Consider the following 19,033-nt stretch of genomic DNA (forward strand, 5'->3'; position numbering starts at 1 on the left):
ACCACCCTCCGAGTGAAGAAATTTCTCTTCATCTCAGTCCTAAATGTCCTACCCCGTATCCTGAGACTGTGACCCCTCGTTCTGGACCCCCCAGCCATGGGAAACATCCTCCCTGCATCCAGTCTGTCTAGCCCTGTCAGAATTTTATACGTTTCAATAAGATCCCCTCTCATTCTTCTAAACTCGAGTGAATACAGGCCGAGTCGACCCAATCTCTCCTCATACGACATTCCTGCCATCCCAGGAATCAGTCTGGTGAACCTTCGCTGCACTCCCTCTATGGCAAGTATATCCTTTCTTAGGTAAGGAGACCAAATCTGCACACAATACTCCAGGTGTGGTCTCACCAAGGTCCTGTATAACTGCAGTAAGACATCCTTGCTCCTGTACTCAAATCCTCTTGCAATGAAGGCCAACATACCATTTGCCTTCCCATCTGCTTGCTGCACCTGCATGTTTGCTTTCAGTGACCGGTGTACAAGGACACCCAGGTCCCTTTGTACATCAACATTCTCCAATCTATCACCATTTAAATAATACTCAGCCTTTCTGTTTTTCCTTCCGAAGTGGATAACTTCACATTTATCCACATTATACTGCATCTGCCATGTATTTGCCCACTCACTCAACTTGTCTAAATCGCCTTGAAGCCTCTTTGCATCCTCCTCACAACTCACAATCCCAACTAGTTTTGTTTCATCAGCAAACTTAGAAATATTACATTTGGTTCCCTCATCCAAATCATTGATATATATTGTTATTAGCTGGTGCTCAAGCACTGATCCCTGTGGTACCCCACTAGTCACTGCCTGCCACCCCAAAAAAGACCCATTTATTCCTACTCTCTGTTTCCTGACTGTTAACCAATTTTCAATCCATGCCAGTATATTACCCCCAATCCCATGTGTTTTAATTTTGCACACTAACCTCTTATGTGGGACTTGATCAAAGGCCTCCTGAAAATCCAAATAAACCACATCCACTGGTTCTCCCTTATCTGTTCTACCAGTTACGTCCTCAAAAAACTCCAGTATGTTTGTCAAACATGATTTCCCTTTCATAAATCCATGCTGACTTTGTCTAATCCCGTTGATATTTTCTAAGTGTCCTGTTATCACATCCTTTATAATAGACTCTAGCATTTTCTCCACTACTGATGTCAGGCTAACCGGTCTGTAGTTCCCTGTTTTCTCTTTCCCTCCTTTCTTAAATAGTAAGGTTACATTTGTCACCCTTCAATCTGCAGGAACTGTTCCATAATCTATAGGATTTTGGAACAAAGTAAGATCAATGGAAGGTATTTAATACAGACAAGTGTAAAGTACTATACATAGGAAGGAAAAATAGGTGACACGCATATTCCAACAATGATTTTGAAATAACTAAGGGTGTAGCCGAGAGATCTACGAGTCTTAGTAGACTCAAAGCTAAAAATGTCAACCAATGCAGAACTGCAATGAGCAAAGCCAACAAAATGTTGAACTGCATAACCAAAATGGTAGAATACATGTCAGAGGAGGTAGTGATCAGACTGCATCTTGAGTACTGTGTCCAGTTTTGGTCGCCAAGGAATAAGAGAGACATTCAAGTGCCGGAGGCAGTGCAGAAAAGAGGCACAAGGCTGATCCCTAGTATCGGGTGTCTCAGTTATGGAGAAAGACTGGAAAAACTGGGGCTTTTCAGCCTATATTACAACGGTGACTATACTTCGATAATACTTAATCGCTGTGACAGACTTTGGGATGTCCAGAGGTCGTGATAGATGCTTTATAAATGTAAGTTCTTTATTTCCTTCTTTAGTCTGAGAGGTGATCTTATGAAGGTATAGAAGATTGTTACGGGATGGAAAAAGCATACACAGAATATTACTTCAAATTAAAGTGTAGGAGTAGGAGACACAGGTTCAAACTACTGATAATTAGGAAATTCTTCTTCACAATGTGATTAATGTGTGGAACTGACTTTCAGACAGACTAGTGGAGGCAAAAACCTTGGAACTATTTACGAAGTAATTGGATGCTACAAGAGGGATTTTAGGATCTTCTTGGATGGATGAATTAAGATGGGCCGAATGGCCTTCCTCATAATTATCTTGTGATCTGGAGACTGCACCAGGCCTATGGACGATGTCACCAAGGGCCAGCATGTGCATCAGAAAGAGGAGGGGGCCAAGAATAGATTCTTGTGGGACATTGAAGGTGACAATACTGGGGAAAGAGAAGCCATTGCTAGAGATATGCTAGCTACCTTTGAAAGGCAGGGATAGAATGGTGTGAAGACAGTAATACATATATCCACTATGATCAATCACCTCTTCTCAGACAGGCTCTGAATAACTCCTCTCTGCTACTTCCTTCGAAAGATATCACCAACACCAAATATTCAAAAAATATACAAAGGAAAGCACCAAAGGGATGTCGATGTTGATTATAGCTTTCTAAGTTTGATTTCTAAAAGGAGTCACTTGAAACATAACCATCTCTTTTACACAGATTCCTCGTTGCACTTCACCCTTGAAATAAGAAAAATCCATTACAATCGTACACCCCGTCAAACAAATATTTTGTATCTGTCCTCACAGTAGAAGACACAAAAAACATACCAGAAATAGTGAGGAACCAAGGTGCTAATGAAAGTGAGGAATTTAAAGTAATTAATATCAGTAGAGAAAAAGTATAAGAGAAACTAATGGCACAAAAAGCCAACAAATCCCCTGGACCTGACGGCCTGCATCCTACGGTTCTAAAAAGGTGACTGCAGAGATAGTGGATGCACTGGTTGTGATCTTCTAAAATTACCTAGATTCTAGAATGGTCCCAGTGGATTGGAAGGTAGCAAATGTAACTCTGCTATTCAAGAGAGGGAGAGAGAAAACAGGGAACTACAGGCCAGTAAGCCTGACATCAGTCATCGGGAAAATGCTGGAATCCATTATTATGGAAACGGTAACAGGGCTCTTAGAAAATCATAATATGATTTGGCAGAATCAACATGGTTTTATGAAAGGGAAATAGTGTTTGACAAATCTATTAGAGTTTTTTGAGGATGTAGATAAAGGGGAACCAGTGGATGAAGTATATTTGGATTTTCAAAAGGCATTCGATAAGGTGCCACATAAAAGGTTGTTATGCTAGATAAGGGCTCATGGGGTTGGGGGTAATATATTAACATGGATAGAGGATTGGTTAACAAACTGAAAAGAGAGTAGGGGTAAACGGGTCATTTTCAGGTTGGCAAACTGTAACTAATGGGGTGCCACAAGGATCAGTGCTGGGACCTCAGCTATTTACAATCTATATTAATGACTTAAATGAAGGGACCGAGAGTAATGTATCCAAGTTTGCTGACAAAACAAAGCTAGGTGGGAAAATAAGCTGTGAGGAGGGCACAGAGTCTGCAAAGGGATATAGACAAGTTAGGTGAGTGGGCAAGAAGGTGGCAGATGGAGTAAAATGTGGGGAAATGTGAGGTTATTCATTTTGGTAGGAATAGAAAAACAGAATATTTTTTTAAATGGTGAGAAACTATTAAATGTTGGTGTTCAGAGAGATCTGGGTGTCCTCGTACAAGAAACACATTAAGCGTGCAGGTAGAGCAAGCAATTAGGAAGGCAAATGGTATGTTGGCCTTTATTGCAAGGGGGTTGGAGTACAAGGGTAAGAAAGTCTTGCTACAATTGTACAGGGCTTTGGTGAGTCCTGAGTACTGTGTACAGTTCTGGTCTCCTTATCTAAGGAAGGATATACTTGCCTTAGAGGCGGTGCAACGAAGGTTTACTAGATTGATACCTGGGATGAGAGGGTTGTCCTATGAGAAAAGAGTGAGTAGAATGGGCCAATCCTCTCTGGAGTTTAGAAGAATCAGAGGGAATCTCATTGAAACATGTAAGATTCTGAGAGGGCTTGACAAGGTAGATGCTGAGAGGTTGTTTCCCCTGGCTGGAAAGTCTTGAACTAGGGGGCATAGTCTCAGGATAAGGGATCGGCCATTTAAGACTGAGATGAGAAAGAATTTCTTCACTCAAAGGGTTGTAAATGTTTGGAATTCTCTACCCCAGAGGGCTGTGGATGCTCAGTTGTTGAGTATTCAAGGCTGAGATCAATAGATTTTTGGACTCTAGGGGAATCAAGGGATATGGGGATCGGGTGGGAAAGTGGAGTTGAGGTTAAAGATGAGCCACGATCTGATTGAACGACGGAGCAGGCTTGAGGGGCCGTATGGCCTACTCCTGCTCCTATTTCTTATGTTTTTATGTCATTGCTCAACACATATAAAATAATACAGTGCATCATCAGAACACAGTTCAACTACAATCTAAAGTTCTGGTGTTATTCCTAGACACACACAGGCAAAATAGAAAGAAATACAAGTTCACGCTCTGAAGATTTTCTGACACATTATCAGTATTAATTTCTGTGCCAATAAAAGGCTGAATAAAAAATTCAAAGCATGACATATTGCAGATCAATGCTGAACAAATTGAGAATTCAATGTAAACCCCTCTTCCTCAATCAGGGCACTACTGCTACACACCTAGAAGAACAAGCCATTCCAATGCTTGGAGTGTCCTAACCACTGGCATTCACTGCGATCTTGTAAAAGCTTTAGACACTGCTCTATTTAACCACTAGCAGGTTGCAGCTCAAACATTTTTGGTTGAAGCAAGGCATGATCATATTGACAATCCTTGATGGGTAACAAATGGTATCAACTAAGGAATACTGCACCACTCCCAAAACAGAGAAATCTACTGGTACCATTTAATATCTTATAAGCCTCCATGAAATTCCTCCTTAGGCACCTTCTTTCCAGGCTGTAGAATTTGAGCTTATCTAATCATTCCTCCACTCTCTAACTCCTCCACCCTTTCTTTCTATCTCAAGAAAAACCTATCCCTTAATTTCTTCACCAGCACTCTCTACAACTTTCTCCTCTAACCCTCATCCGTACTGATGATGCTACCTCGGTCGATCTGCTCAATAACTGCTTTGCATCCAACTTTGATGGCCTCGCCCCCACCAGATCTTCGATGGTCCCCCGATTCCACCAGTCCCGATACAATAGCTACATGGCCTTGAGACTAGAGCGCATGTGGCATACGGCCAGCTTGCTTCACATCATCATCTGAACTCTTCATTATGTCACGACCTTGTTATCTCTACTGAAATAGCCAAAGTATAAAATTAATACATCTATGAATATAAGCACCTGTGTGGATTATATCAAATATCACATACCATTAAGACATCACCAAAAGCGATTCCACTGCAGCCATCTGTTCTATACATACCTTCTCCTTCAAACTCATGCACAAATAAATGCAATAAAGCTAATTATCTGCCCAACCAGTGTTTGGAGTACAGCCTGAGACTCAGAGATGAAGAAATGACAGTCTACGTGTGGGCAGAGAAGTGGTGGGTGTCTTTTTCAGTAAACAGGAGTGACGCAGCTCGTACAGCAGGTCTGCAAGGTAGCTGTGTACACAGATTTCACATGCAATTTTTCTTTTGTTACATTGTACCTGTAGATGGGCCAAACACAATGGGGGTTATTTTACGATTTAAGTCTTGTCTGCTGGCTGTGTAAATCAGAAGATCCCAGGCAGTGTTCATCTGAATCTCCGATTACCACAACGGTGAGTGAGGCTTGTCCAGTATATTAAGTGCTCATTAACAGAACTGTACTAATGTGTATGCTAAGTGACTCCCCAAAATATTCTTGACTCAGTGGTAGCACGCTCACCTGAGTCAGAAGGTGGGTTCAAGTCACACTCCAGGGCTTGAGCACATAACTAGGCTGACAATTCTGTGCAGTACTGAGGGAGTGTTGCATTGTCAGTGACTGCACTTCAAAAGTAATTTATCGGTCGAGGAGTGCTCCTGTGCTGAACTTCAACATTCCAGTCGCCAAAATTGTCTCCTAGCAGGTAAATTGGTCCTGGTGAACTCATTTGCTGATTCCGGAAGAGGCCTTACACTTCAAAACTTTTTGCGACAGTGGGCACCAGCAAGGACCTATGTTGTGAGAATCGTTCACTCAAAATGACTTTTACAGCAAGGAGCTGCAGTGGGTGGCACCCAGACCTGGGTCAGACGAGGTCAGCCTCAGCGAGCTGCTCACTCAAATTAGTGACAAACAGTTCCCACTAAGTACAAAAATAAAACAGGAACCAAATTGAAAAATCTCATAATAAACTTCCTCCTTACACACGGTAAAACTGCAGATCTGATCTGAATAAGAACATAAGAAATAGGAGCAGGAGTAGGCCAATCGGCCCCTCGAGCCTGCTCCGCCATTCAATAAGATCATGGCTGATCTGATCCTAACCTCAAATCTAAAATCATGTCCAATTTCCTGCCCGCTCCCCGTAACCCCTAATTCCCTTTACTTCTAGGAAACTGTCTATTTCTGTTTTAAATTTATTTAATGATGTAGCTTCCACAGCTTCCTGGGGCAAAAAGAAACACAATATAAATGGCTACAGAGCTTTCTGGAGTGGGTGACAATGAACTTCTGCTGTTGAGAGGGGGGGAAAAAAAATGAACTAACGATGTACCTGAGAACAATGCCACATATACTGGGGTAGGAGGGAGTGTCATCTTACCTACAGGGAGTCAGTGATTAAAGGTGAAGCAAGTTATTTCCTCCCACTGGATGATGTCAATTCTATTTGCAGCTTGACAGAGGGAGAAGAATCACATGATTTCTGAAAATCCTGTATGTTACTAAGTTTCCTAGGGTCTGTGAAGTTTCAGGTGAAAGATACTAAAAAGAAATTAGGAATTATTTTGAAATCGATAAATTTATTTGGAGAAAACAATGGGTAAAAATGAAAATGAAGAACTTTTTATAAACCTCTATTGAAAATAATAAAAAGGAACCTCTTGCAATGGAATTACAACATATTAATGGGTAAATGCATAACAATTGCTAAGTGTTCACTGGAGAGCATATGTAGTGCACTGAGTTAAACACCATTCTTTCACCCCTGGGACCGAGGTTCAAAGTTACTCTAAACAGATGGGATGCCAGTTTTCTCTCAGCCAACTCCAACTGACCTACACCCGATGAATTTAGCAGCCTCAGTTTCCAATGGGTGTGGGCCCATTGTACAAACAGCTCACATTTTGAAAAAGTCAGTTTCACTGAGAGGTCACAAGTACAGCTGATGTGGGAAAGTAAAGTGAGCCTGCACTTAGCTATAATATTAAAGAAACTAAGATCAGAAGGGCTAGGGAGGGGAGAATCATTCAGCATTCCTGTTCCTGATCGCTATAGATAGCTCCTGCTAGAAAGTGAATGTGTGGGGACTGGTAATGACAAGATCGGGCTTGGCTTTGATCCCTTCATGGTTAAATATCCAGTGGTCATTCATTGTCTCCACTCGCACGTGAAGAATGGCCACTTGAGAGAAATACTACAGGGCATACAACACTATGGGACTGTAACTCATACTTAATACCTTCAGGAAAGCAAGGAGGAAAGTTGGAAGTGGGAATAATTGTTTTTAATAAATTAAACTCATTTGTGACTTTGTCACTCCTGAGTTGAAAGATTGCTCCACACCACAAGCTCACCCGCAGCCGGCCCGCACTCGCCGGCCCCTGCCCGCAGCCGGCCCGCACTCGCCGGCCCCTGCCCGCAGCCGGCCCGCACTCGCCGGCCCCTGCCCGCAGCCGGCCCGCACTCGCCGGCCCCTGCCCGCAGCCGGCCCGCACTCGCCGGCCCCTGCCCGCAGCCGGCCCGCACTCGCCGGCCCCTGCCCGCAGCCGGCCCGCACTCGCCGGCCCCTGCCCGCACTCACCGGCCCGCACTCGCCGGCCCCTGCCCGCAGCCGGCCCGCACTCGCCGGCCCCTGCCCGCAGCCGGCCCGCACTCGCCAGCCCCTGCCCGCACTCACCGGCCCGCACTCGCCGGCCCCTGCCCGCAGCCGGCCCGCACTCGCCAGCCCCTGCCCGCAGCCGGCCCGCACTCGCCAACCAAAGAACCACCATTTCTTGGGCTGTTTGATTGAATCTAAAAAAGCAAAGAGCAAATTGACCCTAACCATCACCAAGCCAGTGGTTACTCAAAGTAAATTGTAAACAGGAGTAAAATATTATGTGGAGGAAGATGCTGGAATCTGGCTGATTAAAATACAGCCACACAGGAGGTTTGAAAGCTAATTCTAAGTCTGGCAGCCAAAAATCACATTTAGGTAACAGTGTGCAAAACAGGTATGTGCTTTATCCATCATGCCTCAATATCTGCTGCAATTCCATTATTTATATAGACCAAGGTGTGTACACAGAAATAGGTTTCACTAAAATGCACTTTTGTTAGTATAGATTTACTGGCTCCAGTGGAGAATCTGAATAGGACTCATCAGCCCTCATGATTCATCGTATTTGCCTCATGTGGCATTACCCAGCTGGTCTCTGTTTGGGATCACCACTCAGCTTTCTTCATTTGCTTGTTTTAAGATATTACAAGAGGTGCATTAAAAGCCTGTACACGTAACCAATGCTTCTTCCATGAATATCTCCCACAGACAGTAAAGATTGTAACAGCCAATGAGGGACGTGCTGTCAGAAAAGACATGGAACAAGTTCACATGGTATTACTAGGTGACACGCAGATTTGAAACCTTCACAGTCAGACAATACTTTCAAACACAGCAGAATACCCACTACCACAAGCAACGAGTGTGTCAGTACACCACCGCCATAAAGAAACTGTTGTGTGCGTCAGAACTCAACAGTATGCTGGAAGGCGCAGGGTGAAGTCTCAACAGACCCTGGAGCCCTTTTGGCTTAAAAATGCCACTTTCGATCAAAGACTTGGATCATGTGTGCAGTGAACATGAGGTGAAGGTGTGCACTAGCATTAAGTCATGTTTGGTGAACCGAGTCCCAAAGATGGAAGGTTATGCACTTATACCCCAAAGATATAAATATATAAAAATATTTAAAAGGGAGCTTCACGATTTCAAAATTAAATTAAAAAATAAATAGCAACATTTCTTATCTATTTCTATTGTTTTTTTTTAGTTGTGAACACCGATTATCTCTCGGGGGAATTATCTTCAGAAGTTACCAAGCTTAAGGACATAAATTAACGTATACAGTTGAAATGATAAGATTGCTAAAGCACTCTAGACTAGTAACATCTTTATGGATGATAATACAGCTCATTCACAGTCACAACCGGACAACTCTTCGCTGCCGGTTCTTCTGCTGAGATTTCCAGCACTGCTTTAAATCCAAGCTAATGAAACAAACTTATGACTTTTGAGTTCATCAATGACCATCGTATAGAATGATTTAACTTTCATTAGGGGTTCCTTAATCAACAATTTCTGGTGCTTTCTTAACTGAAATCCTAATGGTGTAAAAGTTATGAATTCTCGAAACATACAGTGCAAGAAATTTGGCTCTGATCAATGTTCACATCCGATGTCATCAGGTGAAGAGACTCACCAATAACACAATCAATATGTTCATGCAATGTCCACCCCCTCCCCCAACACATACTCTCCCACAAGGACACCCACACTGAATGTACGCGCGCACACAGTGAAGACTGAAGCACTCTGAACTTGTGAACAGCGTTTTATAATTAGGCATCCCTCAGCTGCCAACATTTAAGTAGTATGTCGTTGATTTGGTGACTCATTCCAAATAATTCTAATTTAACTGGCTGGGTTTTATCAGATGCCAGCTGTCAGACTGGAGCAGAGCGGATACACAGGGAGCACTGCAGTCTCTGCAATCATCTGGAGAGTATACTGGAGTGGGCTGGGCTGCCAGGAAAGCAGGGTCCTTGTGCTGTGTGCACTTGGAGGCCTGAAATGTTGTTCCTTCATAGACCCTTTCTTTTGCTGATGTTGGCACCAGTGATAAAAGAAGGAAGTTCCGATCCCTAAGAAATCAGGTCCAAACATAGGAAAAGGCTGTTTAAATCTATTAGACTCCATTTCAGGTTTGTCCCTTACACTGTCATGCATATTTAATTTTAACCTAAAAACACTGAAGGTATTCAAGGGAACATTAGGATTTCAGATGGATTCCTCTCAGCTCTCTAGGTAAGGATGCAAGAATCTCAAGAATTTAAACATTATCCTCAAAGGATGGAGAGGGGAGAAAAACAACATAAACTATGCTAGTGGTTGGCAGATGTAGAGAGCAGGGACCCAGACTTGAGTAATCAGTACACTGGAATCCTTCGCGTGAAAGTCTTTGTGTGACTGACCTACGGCAGTGACCTGCAGAAAGAATCAACATGCTGACCCACCCCTAGTCTGATTACAGTACTCTGCTTATATTACAGCAAAACAACAAACCTACATTTATATAGCCCTTCACAACCAATGAAGTACTTTTGATGTGTAGTCACTGTTGTTCTGTCGGTAAACGTAGCATCCGATTTGTGCACAGCAAGATCCCACAAATTGCACGAGATGAATAATCAGTTAATTTGTTTTTGGAGGCATTGTGCGAGGGAGAAATATTGGCCTGGACAACTCCCTGCCCTTCTTTCAATGCTTCCCTTCAACAAATAGTTAGGCCCTCAGTTTAACGTCTCATCCGAAAGACAGCACATCTGCCTGTGCAGCACATCCTCAGTATTGCACTGAAGTGTCAGTGCACTGAATTATGTGCTCAAGGCCTGGAGTGGGACTTGAACGCACAACCTTCTAATTCAGAGGCGAGAGTGTCACCAACTGAACCAAACTCTCACACAATATTTTAGCTACAGAAGATCATACAGAACGTATGGAGTAACGACATCACATTTTGGACAACCTGAAAAGCAGTTAAAGCATTTAACAAAAAAATGCTCAGATTCCCAATTCAATAGGGTGCATAGTGATAGAGGCAGGAGATGAAAATAGTCTGCAAAAGCCCTGATTGTAGATCTAAATGAAAAGGAAGCAGAGTGGCCTTCTCTTGTTCATACTTCACTGGTTATGACAAGGCTCAGAAGTCACGAATGGTGTGTGCATGAGCATCTATGAGACCTCTCCAGGAAGTTAAAAAAAAACAGCAGATCCCATCATTGTGACAGTGTAGCAGCATCATTGGACTGTTTGGGGTGCACACCATTATTGTAATATCTTGTATGCACATGTATTACTGGATTCGTTAAAGGCACTATAAATGCAAGTTGTTGTTGTTGATTTGTTCCCCCTGCTGTGGAATATTAGCTTCAGAATCCCAAGACTACATTGCAGATAAGAACCTAATTCTAACCATTGTTAATGCAAGATCTGGAATATTATTCAATTTCCAGGCACCAGAAAAGTATTTTATTTCTGCCATTTTGTGCATCTAGTAGAAGCTTGGAGTCTCCTTGTGTTGTGCAGCACCTCTGGCTGATAGTCTGTGAAGGTAGCCTGTTCCCAGTCTTCTAGCATTGGCGGTCTATACCTGGCTGCTAGGAAGGGTGGAAAGGGAGTCTTTCCCCCTTCACTTTACCTCCCTGTGGGGAAGCAGTTGAGCCTCTCCCCGTCCTGTTACTGACATACTCAACTGACCCTGCACTTTTTAAAAAGATGCTTTGGTTGTTTATGTCCCTGGAACTTTGGGCAGTACATTAAGACTCGCATTGCAGTTATGAACAGGATAGCGCTCCAACTAATGCTGCGTCAGGAACTTCAGTGGATGCTGTTTGAGAGTCCATGGACCCACTGCAAAGGCGCAGGCTTGTGTATTTTATAGCAGACTGTGAAAACCACAGATCTTTTTCTTTTTGAGGTGACGAAGCTGTTATCAAACTGTCTCAACAGCCCTGGTGCAGCAGTTCCAGTCAATTACACACCAGCTTCACAGTGCACACCAGGACTGTCTGCCTCCATACCCCTCACAGACTCTAAATAACTCACGCAGTGCAACATTAATTGTCCAAATGCAACCATCCTTTTAAAAGGTATTTCTTCAACCTCAGCCAGTGATCTCCGTAACTAGTATCTTCAGAGGTGGGATTGCATTGATGAAAGCAGCTAAACCATAGTATGCTGATAAGATCGCAGGAAGCTGCCGCTGTTGACATGGCAGTTTTCACATATACATTCCTTGCTGCTGCCAGTTTGCATCTGCTGTTTCATATCACAAATCAACTGCACCTGTCCTTTTTGATAAAGTTTAGTACATTTTACAGGAACCTAAAATGTCACTGGGAAATCAGAGATTTTTCTCAAATGCTTGCAGTAATTTTAATAAAGCTCTGAACTTGATTATGGTGACAAGCACAGCAGTATCATTGTGTACATTTTCATCCCATTCCAGGCTTTTCCTGTACAGGTCTGTGTTGTGTTTGTACTGGGCAGCTCTTGCTGGGAGCGGAGGCGGGGAGAAGAGGTCACTGTCATCTGTTTAAAGTTCACTGTTACTGAGATCGAAAAGGCCACATTTCCACAGTACTCATGTGAATTTGTGCGCAAGAGTGTATGAGCGTAAACATGTGCAGAAACACAAGTATGTAAGTGCGCCCAAAAGTGCATGAGAGAGGGTGAATAACTGAGAGACAAAGTACGCGAGAGTGTGAATGAAAGTGCGGAAATGAAAGACAGAATGACTGTACGCAAATTAATGAATGACAGTGCATTTGTGTCCGTGTGACTGAGTGAGTGAGTGAATTAGAGCAATGCGCAAGTGCACGAAAAGTGTGGGAATGATGACTGAAAGGGAGTATGCATGAGTGAACGAGAGCGAGCGTGCGAGTGAGTTGCATGAGCGTAAGAGTGTGCGTGAGCGAGTGCATGAGCGTAAGAGTGCGCGTAAGTGAGTTGCATGAGCGTAAGAGTGCGCGCGAGCGAGTGCATGAGCGTAAGAGTGCGCGTGAGCGAGTTGCATGAGCGTAAGAGTGCGCGCGAGCGAGTTGCATGAGCGTAAGAGTGCGCGCGAGCGAGTGCATGAGCGTAAGAGTGCGCGCGAGCGAGTGCATGAGCGTAAGAGTGCGCGCGAGCGAGTTGCATGAGCGTAAGAGTGCGCGCGAGCGAGTGCATGAGCGTAAGAGTGCGCGCGAGCGAGTTGCATGAGCGTAAGAGTGCGCGCGAGCGAGTGCATGAGCGTAAGAGTGCGCGCGAGCGAGTGCATGAGCGTAAGAGTGCGCGCGAGCGAGTGCATGAGCGTAAGAGTGCGCGCGAGCGAGTGCATGAGCGTAAGAGTGCGCGAGTGAGTGAATGAGAGAGCAATGCATAATGTATAAGAGTTCTGCCCACATCACGAGACACAGCATCTTCATACGAGCATCGATCTGCTCTGCTGCAAGTGCAGCTGTTCACTTCAAACCGTCAAAGCCTTCACTGAACTACATCTCGTTCTTTAGTGTTTTGTTCAAAGAACTCCAAACAATTGTAACTGTAAAATACATCCGGCTCTTAAAGCAACATTTACCATACAGCCTAACAGGTATCAGATCTAATTCTGATCAGTGTGATCGCCTTAGGTTTGCACATTACTGGCTGGCAGGTTCATTTTATTTTTTAAGAAAAGGCTGCACCAAGTCATCAGCCTCTAGTCGTGCAGTCTAAATATTAACGTCCGCTGTTTACACCAGATTCATGAAGGTCTCTGATTTCAGTGGAATCAGATCAAAGTTGGAGGGGTTACCATTTCTCTCTAATGTACCAATGGAGTGAATAATTTGTCCTTGTTTCCTCAGCATTGCTTATCAAGAACCTGCTGTAATCGACTGGAAATCTCCAGCTGAGGCACAAAGGAGACAACACGTGGGATAGTGCCATCTTGGGCACGTGTCTTTGAACTTCTTTATAAAGAATGAACAGACTTGACTGTGGTGCTGGGTCTTGAAACAAGTTATTACTCTCAGACTGATGAGCAGCTAGCTTCTGGACTTCTCTGATTACTGCCGTGAAAAGACACACACACACCATTTATACAAACACTTGGTTTCCCCTCCCTCCAATGGGCTCACAATCACTCTGCCTGTATCAGTTACCTGCTTCTGTGTTGATGTGGCCATTTGCAGCTGGCAGAACTTCAGGGCTTGCTCCAAAGCCACATCCTCATCAACCTGGCAAAACAAAAATAAAGGTTAGGGAGCAAAAAAATTAGAAAATGTGAAATCAAACAGGATTGGAATAGCATTTCCTTCTCCACTGCACATTAAATCACTTTCTATAAAATGGAACTCTGTGGTACTGTGGCAAGCCAAGGCCTTGCATTCATGTAGCTGCACTTTGTGACGGTAAGAACAAGAATTTTTGATGAACAGAAAATGACAATTAGATCCAACAAGCCTGTCCCTTTTTCATAGATCAACTCTATACATCTGCCTTCTTACCGTATCCCTCAATCCTTTCTCTCTCCAGAAACACAACCAATTGCTCCTTGAAATCAGTTATTCTGTCTGCTTCAATGTCTTTGCCTGGTAACGTATTATATAATTCTAAAAACTGCAGTGAAAAAACTGCCCTCACTTTCCTTCTTACTCCCATTATGGTGAAGAGTCCAAATACCAGGGAACAATTTGCTTGGGTCAATTTTGTTAATTTGCTGATATACTACTGAAATCTTCAGTTAGATCACCAGTTTTTGAAAGAAAATAGGCTCAACTTCCATAATAACTTAAAATTCCAATAGCTGGAATCATCTTCATTGCCCCCTCTGGATCCTCTTAGGGCAATATGATGTGATCCACACATGAATACTTTGAGTAATTTATCAAGACAGAGGAAACTAAATCAACCTCACCTCCCCCCACCACCATACAAAATAACGAGTCGCACATCAGCATGGAATGCAACTCTCCGTTGTGGTAAATATTGTACTTGTATCGCTCAGCATGTAGGACACAGAACCTTTAAAGCAAATTACGTAACAGAAATTCAAACCATTTGATTTACAGTCAACCATACAGGCCATACAATGCTCTACTGAAGACCCTGTCCAAGTGTTTGGGATGTCCCTGAGGGATATTGTACATGTTACTGAGTGTGACACTGCAGCCCTGTTTTGTTGAGATGGCTAATGGTATTTTCTGTAGTCATCTTTGGGAGGGATAGGAGTACAAACAAATTTCCAACATAGTGCAACAGAGATGACAGGGAACTGGGTGGTATTAGACATTGGTCTTTCACCTCTGCCTCAGCTAATTCCATGAAAATCTCCTCTATCTTCTGGCTGTAGGGGTCCTATATGAAGTGAGGTTAGTTTAACTATCCGTCTTTCCTATTTATATTTTAATCATACCTTCTTGCAGCAGCTGGGAGAGGGCAAGACAATCTCTCCACTGATAGTTAGGGGTCAAGATAATGGAGTTTGATTACTAGTTCGTAATGGATATGAATCTATAGTTCAGAAGCAGAAATCAGGTAATGCAGGGAGGAATGCTTCACAAAGTAGGTTTGGATGAAGAAAGCTCCTCAGCCCATTTGATCTCATCTTTCCAGAAAACCAACCATGCTACCCTCCCATTATAACATCCAACAGTTTCTTAAATGAATCCAGTGTCCAAGCCTCAACTACCCTCAATGGCATTGATCAGACTCTGCTGAAAAGAAATAAGTCCTGGCAACTGTCCTAAACTTTCCCTTCATATTCCCAAATCTGTGCAAATTTAACTAGTTTTCTATCCTGATGTATGTGCAAGTTTCAGGTTTATTTTCTCTATCCTATTAAGTATTTTATAAACCTCCTGGGATCATTCTTAGAAGCTGAAGAGCCCCAGATTACCAAGTTATGGCCTTTATCTCTTTCCTGATTCTGGGGATCAGCCATGTGGCTCTCCTCTGTACTACCTCTGGGAGCCAACCAGAATCATGGGAGTGCATTTGTTCACCCATCAAGCTCTTTTTATAAGATCTGAGCAGCCCCAGGAGTCCACCATCCTCCCTAGTTGGGAGCCACCAATTTAACTAGTTTGCATTGAGACTGGGATTCCAGGTCACTTATACATACTAGGAACTGGAGGGTTTCCAGCTTGGACCAGAGGCACTCCACACAATGCCTCTCTCCCATTACAACCTAACTTGCCATTGTGTGGTAAGCGGAGGAAGTGTGACACCTGAGGATATTTAATATTTGCACTGTCTAAAGCAGAAAATGTACATAAATGCATACACAGTTAACTCGTCTGTAAAACCGTTGCACTTTCTGACCCTCTGTTAGAGTTGGGCTCTGTTACAAAATTATTAGCCAGGCAGAGCCCAGATATCTAACTGTAGCTCCCTAAAGAAATCTAAATTAAATTAATATTGAGTCAAGTTGTACAAGATCTGAACCTCAATTAATACCCTAGCCATGATGCTGTAATCATTGTGAATTTCTGGCTGTGAGAAGGAGATAGATGAGAGCTCATCACCCAGTGATGCTGACTCCTGCTGCCCAATTCTCCTTTATGACTAAGAGCTGTAAAGATCAGGCAATGGCTCAATTACACATATTGTAATGTCTCCATACAGTTCTAGCATGTTACTATACAATCACACATACTGCATAGTTTCCATATGGCTCTAGTTCATTACTATAGAATGGCACATACTATATTGTTTCCACACAGCCCTGGAACATTACTATATAATGATACACACCGTATATTTTCTTTACAGTGCTGGCACATTACAATGACACACTGTATCTTTTCACACAGTGCTGGAATATTGTTGTACGTAGGAACAGGAGTAGAGCATTCAGCCCCTCAAACTTATTCTGCCATTCCATTAGATCATGGCTGATCTGTACCTCAACTCCATTTACCTGCCTTTGCTCCATCCATATCCCTAAATACCCTAACAAAAATCTATTGCTCAGTGTTGAAAATTTCAATTGACCCCTAGCATCCACATCCTTTTGGGGGAGAGAATTCCAGATTTCCACTACCATGAGTGAGAGAAAGTGCTTTCAGATTTCACTCCTAAATGCTCAGCTCTAATTTGAAGATTGTACTCCCTTGTTCTGGATTCCCCAAATGAGAATAGTTTCTCTCTATCTACCATATTATCATTTTAAACACCTGAACCATCTAAACTCAAAGAAATACAAACCAAGATTATGCAACCTGTCCTCATAATTTAACCCTTTAAGCCCGAGTGTTATTCTGGTGAATCTGTGCTGCACCCCCTCCAAGGCCAATATATCCTTCCTGAGGGGCGATGCCCAAAACTAAGCGCAGTACTCCAGATGGGGTCTGACCAGGGCTCTATCATTGAAGCATAACTTCCTTCATTTTGTATTCCAACTCCCTTGAGATAAAAGCCAACATTCCCCTTTTTTTAATACTTTTTGTACCCGTGCACTAGCTTTTAATGATGTGTACATGATACCTAAATCCCTTTCCTTCGCTACAGTTCCTAGTTTCTCACCATCAAGAAAATATTCAGATTTTTTTTCCGAATCCAAAGTAGATAACCTAACACTTCCCCACATTGAACTCCAACTGCCACAGTTTTGTCCACTCACTTAATTTGTCTATAATAAAAACAGAAAATGCTGGAGCAGCTCAGCAAGTGAGGCAGCATCTGTGAAGAAAGAAACAGAGTTAATGTTTCAGGTGGAAGACCTTTCGTCTCTATCCCTTTGTAACTTCTTGCTCCCACCTACACAACATATTGTACCTCCTAACTTTGTGTCATCCGCAAACTTGGATATAAACTCTCTAATCCTTCATTCAAGTCATTGATCTATATGCAGAAAAGCTGAGGCCCTAGTAGATACCTGGGAAACACTTCTTGTCAAATCCTACCAATCAGAATACATTCCCATTTTCCCTACTCACTGCTTCCTAACTCCCAACCAATTACCAACCCATGTCACAAGATTACCTCCAATTCTGTGTACTTTCCTTTTTGCTAATAATCTCTCGTGCGGAATCTTATCAAATAAAAGGAAGAACATGCATTTATATAGTGCCTTTCATGACCTCAGGAGGTCTAAAGGCCTTCTGGAAGTCCATATCAACAACATCCATTGACACTCCCCTATCTACCATGCTAGTGACCTCAAAAAATTCAATTAGATTAGTCAGACATGACTTACTCTTCACAAATACATGCTTACTTCCTTTGATCAGCTCATACTTGTCAGTCATTCTGTCTCTGATGATATATTCCAGTAACTTCTCCACAACTGACGTTAAATTGACAGGTCTGTAGTTACCTGATTTCTCCTTCCCTCCCTTGGAGGTGATAAAAGCATGACATATACCATATTGTTCTGCCACATTATTATTCAATGACACATACTGTATAGTCTTCATAAAGTGCTGGAATGTTACTACAGGATTTTCCTTCCTATGCTTCTTCTGCAATCCATCTCTGTGCCATGGCTTTCTCTTGTTTATGCTTACGTCTACTCACCATGGCTTCTCCTTCTCTGCCCATATGGTTGGCTCCAATGTAGCCTGGAATCCATACTTGGTCCCCTCCAACAAACCCTGGAATTCATGCTTGGTCCCCTCCAGTAAAACCCTGGAATTCATGCTTGGTCCCCTCCAGTAAAACCCTGGAATTCATGCTTGGTTCCCTCCAGTACACCCAGGAATCCATGCTTGGTCCCTTCCAGTAAAACCCTGGAATTCATGCTTGGTCCCCTCCAGTACACCCTGTAACCATACTTGGTCCCCTCCAGTACACCCTGTAACCATACTTGGTCCCCTCCAGTATACCCTGTAACTATACTTGGTCCCCTCCAGTATACCCTGTAACCATACTTGGTCCCCTCCAGTATACCCTGTAACTATACTTGGTCCCCTCCAGTACACCCTGTAACTATACTTGGTCCCCTCCAGTACACCCTGTAACCATACTTGGTCCCCTCCAGTATACCCTGTAACCATACTTGGTCCCCTCCAGTATACCCTGTAACCATACTTGGTCCCCTCCAGTACACCCTGTAACCATACTTGGTCCCCTCCAGTATACCCTGTAACTATACTTGGTCCCCTCCAGTATACCCTGTAACCATACTTGGTCCCCTCCAGTATACCCTGTAACCATACTTGGTCCCCTCCTCTTCATCAACTACTTATCATCAGGAATAATGGGGTCAGTTTCCACATGTGTGCTGATAATCCTGAACTCTAGCTTCTGCTT

The 19,033-nt window shown here is 43.1% G+C and overlaps 1 protein-coding gene across 3 annotated transcripts in view; it reads right to left on the reverse strand.

Moving 5' to 3' along the window:
* Positions 1-19,033, reverse strand: part of cabin1 (calcineurin binding protein 1) — a 483,310-nt gene that overhangs the window by 65,476 nt on the left and 398,801 nt on the right. For all 3 annotated transcript variants that reach the window (XM_068005469.1, XM_068005470.1, XM_068005468.1), the window contains exon 32: positions 13,942-14,016. In XM_068005469.1, the coding sequence (XP_067861570.1) occupies positions 13,942-14,016 (75 nt within the window). The remainder of the gene's footprint in view (positions 1-13,941; positions 14,017-19,033) is intronic.

Source organism: Heptranchias perlo, chromosome 25 (genome assembly GCF_035084215.1).
Source record: "Heptranchias perlo isolate sHepPer1 chromosome 25, sHepPer1.hap1, whole genome shotgun sequence".
NCBI classification, from domain to species: Eukaryota; Metazoa; Chordata; class Chondrichthyes; order Hexanchiformes; family Hexanchidae; genus Heptranchias; species Heptranchias perlo.